This window comes from Amia ocellicauda, chromosome 8 (genome assembly GCF_036373705.1).
Source record: "Amia ocellicauda isolate fAmiCal2 chromosome 8, fAmiCal2.hap1, whole genome shotgun sequence".
Lineage (NCBI taxonomy): Eukaryota > Metazoa > Chordata > Actinopteri > Amiiformes > Amiidae > Amia > Amia ocellicauda.
The window spans coordinates 17344125-17352744 of NC_089857.1; the positions used below are offsets into that span (position 1 = coordinate 17344125).

The 8620-nt window shown below is 38.0% G+C and overlaps 1 protein-coding gene across 1 annotated transcript; it reads right to left on the reverse strand.

Moving 5' to 3' along the window:
- Positions 1 to 1610: 1610 nt before the first annotated feature.
- LOC136755547 (hematopoietic prostaglandin D synthase) lies at positions 1611 to 8576 on the reverse strand. Its single transcript, XM_066712224.1, has 6 exons — positions 8508 to 8576; positions 8024 to 8163; positions 6055 to 6147; positions 3003 to 3112; positions 2180 to 2278; positions 1611 to 1950 (listed from the first exon to the last, which is right to left on the reverse strand). The coding sequence occupies exons 2-6, from the start codon at positions 8154 to 8156 to the stop codon at positions 1786 to 1788; spliced, it is 600 nt and encodes a 199-aa protein (XP_066568321.1). The 5' UTR covers positions 8157 to 8163; positions 8508 to 8576; the 3' UTR covers positions 1611 to 1785.
- Positions 8577 to 8620: the final 44 nt, after the last annotated feature.

Genomic DNA, 8620 nt, shown 5'->3' on the forward strand with positions numbered 1-8620 from the left:
TGTAATAATTTTCAAAATGTCACTTCAGCTCACATGAACTATTGGGGTATCACATGAATTAAATGAATGAATTGAAGAACATCTAAGTTATTTATACATTTAAACCAAACTGGAGATTGTATTTCATGTCTGTTTTGATTGACATTTTTCAAATTGCAAATGTTGTAATTTCATCTGTACTATATTAATTAAAAGAAAAATGCATTGGAATAGCACAGGGACAACCTTAAGGCATGTCATCTAAGTAGGTCCCTGAGTACAGGAAACATCGCGTTTCTCCTGGCAGTGCTGTTGATGGACCTGTAGGTGGCACTCTTCCCTCAGGACCAGAGATTACAAAGTGTACATGTAAGTGTTAATGTATTAATAAGCCTGAAATGTTACCTCTTGAGTTAATACAATCATTGGGCTTGTATTTTGTATTTCTTATATATTTATTGATACCTGAATTTTAAAATGTGGGCATCTTATGGGGCTCCAGGCAAAGATTAATAGCTACATTTGGGAACAAGATAAATCCGTAATTTGTTTAAAATACATTTTCAAAACTTTTAATAAACTGAATAATGTAATAATAATTCAGATTTATATACATTTATGCTGGTCCCCTCATTATGAGCTTCCCTTTTGTAAATTGACACTTGTATACACTGCAAAGAATCTGTGGAGTATTTTGTCAATTTTTATTTTTTATTTTATCAGTTTCTTCCTCATTCTGGCATATTTACGTCAGTGCTTCCTAACTGCACAGCAGGACACTTCCCGTCTCTTGAATTAGTGGAACAGTGTGACAGTGATGGTCTATTATTTGCTGGGGGAGGGGGGACGACAATTTTGAACTGGATTGCTGGAATTGATATTAAAACAAGATTTGAATGATTTCCTTGGGATTGTTTTACACCCATTCTGGTACAGTTACACTCGACTATAATGCAAACGGCTCACGTAATTTTAACATGCGATTAATCAGGATTGGAAAAATTAATCGTTTGACGAAGAAGTAATAAGGACCCAAAGTCACTTGAAAGGTATGATGGCTATCAAATTGAATAATTTAAGCCTTCAGTGTTCCTGAGAAGCCAGTAAAATAGTTTGCTTTGCTTGAAAAACAAACATTGATCATTACATTTGTTTATTTATTTTCTCCACTATTCACTTTCTTTCAGGTCTCTAGTTTTCAGACAACCCTCTCCCTGCAATTTCCTTTTGAGGCTGGATAGATAAATGTTTTGTAGATAAAACTCATGCTCTATTGTTAATTTGGTCCATGAGGTTCTGGATTTAAGGAGGAAAGGTGTTTAATCCCATTTGACAATGCTTTTTTATTTTGTTTTTCTCCTCTTGTTAGATTGAGGACAAAACGTGTGTCAGCTGATAAAGCTGTGTGCTACTTTACACTTGGGTACTGACCGCGTTGGTACACGTCCGTTTTTTTCTTGTTTAATGTTTATGGAAAAATGTAGGGTATGTAAGGTTTTCTGCACATGCTTGTAATAGTATATTTTAACTGAAATATATTTTTTTAAAGTCATGTTTTGTGAAATAATATTCTGCAGCCAGTTTTCATTGAGAGACACTTATTCTCTATTTTTAGACTTTGAGACATTTGATTGGTGCATAACATCCATTTAATAAGTTGAATAGAAAATGGCTTAAATATTGAATCAAGGATCAACTGCTAAACTTTAAAAACAAAAAAAAACACTGACATTCCTCTTCAACTACATACAATCCATTTCAACACAGTTCTTCCTTGTCAGTGTTTTAGCATTAATGCAGAAATGGTTAAAATTCTGTACTCGGCCTTTTTTTAATCCATTCTGCTATTTCAGGTATGTTTCCCACTCTGTCTTTCAGACTTTTTAGTCTAGGGTACAGATCCGCAAAGCCTTCCCTCAGAACATTGAAGGTTGTGAAACAAATGTGCCAGTAGAGGTCTGCCCAGGTAACCTGAAAAGACATGGGGGGTTAAACACACTGAGAATTAAAATTCCATTGGCCATCCTTATGTTTGTCTTTATATTGTGCACTGGCTCTGAAGTAGTTTATAATTACTTATTTTGTCCATTTATATGGTATTTTTAGTGGGGACTTGTTTTAGCTTCATGGATCCCTTGCCTGTAGATAATAATGAGACCACATCATAATTGCTTCCTGAGCTGAAGGAATGTTTACTTACTGAATCTCCAACAAACCACTGCTTGTCTTTCAATCCGTCTTCCAAGATCTGCAACAATACTGGGGCTTGGTTGTCAAATAGATCATCAATCATATTTTTCTAAAGAAGTAAACAAACAAAAGAAGGGTTCGATCTTTAGGTAAGTAGTCTGTTTATATTTGGGCAAAATAAGCTTTGTTTGAGTCACTGAGGTTATGACCTCTCAATCTGTCTTTCAAGAAGACTGGAATTCATTACATTTATTGTGCTCCAAATTAGCTGCATGCTGTCCTCTGGAAATATTAAATAATCTCTGCAGCACTCGTGAGTTTAATTATAACAGTAATTGTAACCGATAACGTTAATATGTCACATTCAGTGGCCTGGTAGATGTATAAAGCACTGCTTTATATGATGGACAAATACACTAACGGGACTACAGTCAGAATAAAGAAGGGCTTTGACTTTCAACAGAGGAATAAGATGTTTTTGTACATTGTTTAGTCTGAAGAAACCCTGCATTGATTCGTATTTAACAAGGAAGGACATGTTGGGTGCATCTCTTAAACAAAACTGTTTCTCCCATATTGAACTGTTCATTAAAAGTTATTAGAAAATCATAAGAAACCCTTTTATCTCCAGATGAATGCCAGAGAATACTGGGCCTACCCTCAGTTCCATGTATTGACACAAAAGTGGCAATACCAAAGACCCAATTTGGCCCTGTGGTTTTGCAGTTAAACAGTGAGAAACTAGTGAAACTAGGTTCAATTTGCTTGTGAAGTAAATGTGTGAATCGTAATTAGGCCAGTATAGCAATGCTCAGAAATAAATGAAGACGTACTTTCAGAGCCTTGTCCTGCTCATTCCATGGGATCAAAAGTGTGAAGTCATTCAGAGTGTCCACAATGGCATCTGCTGTGACTTCTTCTAGTCTGCTCTTACCAGTCAATCCTGCAAACCACACATCCAGCTTTAAAACCTTCAACTGTTATACCACAACTAGTAACATGATAATTAAGTTCACTGTCCCCCCTTAATAATAATACAAATGTGATCCATCAGTATAAAAACTACAAATCAATCTGGACAAGAATTGCATGCCACCAGCCTGTGCTAGTTTTTGGGCATTTTGAATAAAGAAAGCTGCATCATATCTAAGTGTCTTTAACCTAAGATAAATCCTCACAGCTTATCTGTCAGGAACATGATACACTTTTTTTGTAATTATGCGGAATATTGATATAATCAGAAATGGTTCAGAAACATGACATTTGCATTTCTGTAAAAGATAACAAACAAAGCAGAAATTTGGCCTTTGGCTATTTGGTCCCACCTTCAGATTAAATTAATTGTGACAGCCAGTGCTCAAAAACTGATTTATTTATTCTAATATCCCCATCAGTTTAAATTACTGTTAAAACCACTGCCTTGGATCTAGCCTAAGTCTAACAGTGTTTATCTTAAATGGCAACAAACGATTGAGATTTTATTATTATTATTTTTATTTCTTGGCAGATGCCATTATCCAGGGCGACTTACAACATAAGTGCAAAGTGCAAAGATTTGTCCTCATACTAGATTTTAGTTGTATTTGTACTTGGAAAGAACATAAGAAAGTTTACAAACGAGAGGAGGCCATTCGACCCATCGTTTTAGACTTGGACCTTGTTTTTTGAAAGAATGCCTCAAAGCTAACCATATTGTGATCACAGTTTGCCATTGGTTCTCTAACTAGTGTCCCTCTGACTCTATCTTGGTCATTTGAAAAGTCAATACATGCGCTCTCTCAATTTGTCAGGGAACCAACCAGAGTTAGTAAGCAGTCATTTACCATCTCAACTATTTCTATTTCTGCTTCTGTAGTCCCCACTGGGCTTTCCCAGTCTAAGTTTGGGAAATTGAAATCCCCCATTATAAGCCACATCCTTGCTTCATGCAGTCCTGATTACACTGTACAATGCAGCATCTTTATGAATATCTGAGTTTGGTGGCCTGTAACACACTCCTACCAATAATCCTCCAGATCTCTTGTTCAAATGTTTCACCCACAAAGATTCTGTTCCGTTACTGGGATCTAATACAAGTTCTTCTGCCTCAATGTCATTTTTCACATATAATGCTACCCCAAATCCTCTTCGATTTTGCCTGTCTCCTAAACTGCGTATATCCTATATCCTTCCAACTTGTATTCATCCCCATCATTTTCTGTAAGCCATGTTTCTGTCACTCCTACAACATCATAGTCACAACCTAAACCCCTCTTCCCTACACCAAGCTTTCAACCACGTGTTAAACTTTTTAATCTCTGCCTGTCTCCCTGGCCTGGCACGTGGTACCAGAAGTATTTCAGAGAAAACTACCGTGGAGGTTCTGCTCTTTAGTTTTGTTCCTAACTCTTTAAATTTGTCTTGCAGAACCTCTGTCCTACCTTTTCCTATGTCATTGGATCCAATGTGGACCATGACCAGTGGATTCCCCCTGGCTTTGGCCAGTAGCCCGTCTACTAATTTAGGGAGATCTGCAACCTGAGCACCAGGCAGGCAAGATACCATGTGGGTCTCCTTGTCACTAGACCACACTGTGTGATCTACACCTCTAAGAATTGAGTCTCCTACTATAACTACCTCCTTCTTCTTGGGGGGAGTGGGCACCATGGTGCTCTGGTGCTCAACTGCCCCCCCATCACCCTCTGAGCTGTCACTGTCCAACTCGGTGTCTAGCAGTTGGAACCTGTTGGGCAATTCTAGCTCTAGGGGTGTCTCTAGGGGTTGTGCACGCCCTTTTCTGCGGTTACGACCTACTGTAACCCAGCAGTTCTCTACGCTGTCCTGCTCTAAGGTCTCAACTCTCCTAGGTTTTGGCGTGCACACCATCTCTCTCATGGGCTGATTGACCAATTCTTCTATATCCCTAATACAGCGCAGATCGACAAGCTGAGCCTCAAGATCACGAACCTTGATCTCTAGGATTTCAACCTGCCGACAACGTTCACAAATGAAGCCTTCTTGGATGAGTTCATCCAGGAAGGCAATCATTCTGCAAACCTGACACTGTAGTGGCCACATGCTTCTAAATGTTACTTTTTTTTTTTATACGTCTCTTGGTTCCAGCTGCTAGTCAACTGCCTAACTTTTGTCAGTGAGAAACAGCACAGCTCTTTCTCAACAGCTGCTTTAAGTAGCTTTTGTCTACCTGCCACCAATTCACACCTAACTGGCCCCACCTGGCTCCTCCTGCAACAGAATTCCTGCTAGTCCTAGACAAAATCTCCCTTCTCCAACCCGTTTACTTTCACCAACTCAGCAGCTGAACTGAATTGACTTCAATTTAGGCAAACTACAGACAATGCTAACGTTAATTAAGAGAACTAAGAGAACATCTTTACTGATGTATTTTGAATTAATATCCCTCTCGATGTCAAAACTGTAATAAATCCACTAGTCTGTATTAAAGCTTTTCAAGAATTTACTTTTGTGCATGAATATATATTAATTCCTTTTAGATTGTACATGCTGTGTTGAGAAATTTTGGTTAAATGACTTTCTTTGCAAATTTAAAATAAAGTTGAAATATAATTGATAATTTTCTGTAAATTGTATAATTATGGAGAAAAACCAAGTATATTCCTTCATCATGACATCTGCTTTTCTGTTAGATATGTCCAGATTTTGTCAAAAAAATATACATAAACCTTTATACTATCCCAGTATGCATTATGCTGGCCTCTCATAAGCCTCCATTGGCCAGCCTAATTCTATAAGTAAAGACCTGAGTTTGAGTTTGTGAATTTAAAAAGCGTTTTCCTTTCACACCCCACTCTCTCACACAGCATATATTACCCATTTTTTTTAATGGACTGTAATGCATATGGACCAATGTTAATTAGGAATTACCTGCTATTCTGGCAAGATATCTTGCAATTGAAAGGCTCTGATTAATAGTGAGTCCATCAACCTCCATCACGGGAAGCTTTCCAAACGGAATAGCTAGAAAATATAAGGGTAACCAGGAGTCAAAATACTGTGTAATTTGTACATTTTTCTTAGGTCTCTTTGTATTTGCGCAAACTATAAGGGAACTCCTATATTGTTCATACAGTACATGTTATGAAACGAGCTTCAGCAGTGATGCAAGTCACCTTTAATACACGTAATGTTTCCTGTCTAGTAATTTTTGGAAATTGTATGGATGTGTGTGTGTATATATATATATATACACTCACCTAAAGGATTATTAGGAACACCATACTAATACTGTGTTTGACCCCCTTTCGCCTTCAGAACTGCCTTAATTCTACGTGGCATTGATTCAACAAGGTGCTGAAAGCATTCTTTAGAAATGTTGGCCCATCTTGATAGGATGGCATCTTGCAGTTGATGGAGATTTGTGGGATGCACATCCAGGGCACGAAGCTCCCGTTCCACCACATCCCAAAGATGCTCTATTGGGTTGAGATCTGGTGACTGTGGGGGCCAGTTTAGTACAGTGAACTCATTGTCATGTTCAAGAAACCAATTTGAAATGATTCGACCTTTGTGACATGGTGCATTATCCTGCTGGAAGTAGCCATCAGAGGATGGGTACATGGTGGTCATAAAGGGATGGACATGGTCAGAAACAATGCTCAGGTAGGCCGTGGCATTTAAACGATGCCCAATTGGCACTAAGGGGCCGAAAGTGTGCCAAGAAAACATCCCCCACACCATTACACCACCACCACCAGCCTGCACAGTGGTAACAAGGCATGATGGATCCATGTTCTCATTCTGTTTACGCCAAATTCTGACTCTACCATCTGAATGTCTCAACAGAAATCGAGACTCATCAGACCAGGCAACATTTTTCCAGTCTTCAACTGTCCAATTTTGGTGAGCTTGTGCAAATTGTTGCCTCTTTTTCCTATTTGTAGTGGAGATGAGTGGTACCCGGTGGGGTCTTCTGCTGTTGTAGCCCATCCGCCTCAAGGTTGTACGTGTTGTGGCTTCACAAATGCTTTGCTGCATACCTCGGTTGTAACGAGTGGTTATTTCAGTCAAAGTTGCTCTTCTATCAGCTTGAATCAGTCGGCCCATTCTCCTCTGACCTCTAGCATCAACAAGGCATTTTCGCCCACAGGACTGCCGCATACTGGATGTTTTTCCCTTTTCACACCATTCTTTGTAAACCCTAGAAATGGTTGTGCGTGAAAATCCCAGTAACTGAGCAGATTGTGAAATACTCAGACCGGCCCGTCTGGCACCAACAACCATGCCACGCTCAAAATTGCTTAAATCATCTTTCTTTCCCATTCAACATTCAGTTTGGAGTTCAGGAGATTGTCTTGACCAGGACCACACCCCTAAATGCATTGAAGCAACTGCCATGTGATTGGTTGGTTAGATAATTGCATTAATGAGAAATTGAACAGGTGTTCCTAATAATCCTTTAGGTGAGTGTATATATATATACCACTGCAAAATTATCAGTCTCACTGGTTTTACAATTTATAGGTATGTGTTTGGGTAAAATGAACATTTTTGTTTTATTCTATAAACTACTGACAACATTTCTCCCAAAATCCAAATAAAAATATGAATGGAATGGAATGGCTGCCATACACATAGAGATACTGATTTAAGAAAACTGTGGAGTGGTCTCTTAATTTTTTCCACAGCTCTATATATTCAATTCCTTGTCAGTCATAATATGCTCCTGCTAAATATAAAGTTTATAACTATAAATAAAATTGAACTGAGATGAAAGACAAGTGTGCTTATCTGTGTTGTAACTAAATATGAAAATCAAATTTGTATTAATTCAACATATGTAGGTAAAGAAATTAATGTATTGTGAGGCTGAAACAAAAGAGCGATGTTTACTCACAAGGCTTAATGGACTTCCAGTCTTTCCACTCTATCCTGATGTCTTCATAGGGAATCCCTGCATATGCAAAGATGTATCTGGCCAGTTCACCTCTTCCTCTCATGTTGAAATATGTGAGCTTGTAGGAGCACATTTTTCTGCTGAAGACCGGTGAAGAATGCAGAAAGGTAAGACTGTGTTCAACTGCCTTATGTAAAACTATGTTTTTATATTCCACCTGCTTTTCTCCAAAATATAAAAACATGCAAAGCCCACCAGCAACGAATCGTAAACAAATCAGCAAACCGAAAAACACATCCAACAAGCATAGCACAGTGTAGTTAATATGAACCCTTATGATGAGAATTTGAATTATATCAAGTAAAAAGTCAAAAATCACTACAAGTTTAGTAAAAAAATAATTGACACCTAATTTTACCAATAAACACTGGATTTAAACCACTAATGAAAATGTGAAAAAGATGAATAACTTGTTTCTCTTTACCTTTCTCAATGAGGAGTTCTATCTCACTTGGTTCAATGTCAAGGAGTGCCTGCTTTATATGATTGAGAAATCTTATCTGTCATGTAAGCATGGCTGATATACAGGTTATCTTT

What these genes read in the sequence shown, in the direction of transcription:
- LOC136755547 (XM_066712224.1), bottom strand. Translation starts at nt 8,156, where the DNA reads ATGTGCTCCTACAAGCTCACATATTTCAACATGAGAGGAAGAGGTGAA. An exon ending in CTGGAAGTCCATTAAGCCTT is followed by an intron (nt 6,148 to 8,023) that starts GTGAGTAAACAT and finishes TATATTTTCTAG; the next exon opens with CTATTCCGTTTGGAAAGCTT. An exon ending in AGCAGGACAAGGCTCTGAAA is followed by an intron (nt 2,279 to 3,002) that starts GTACGTCTTCAT and finishes TTACTTCTTTAG; the next exon opens with AAAAATATGATTGATGATCT.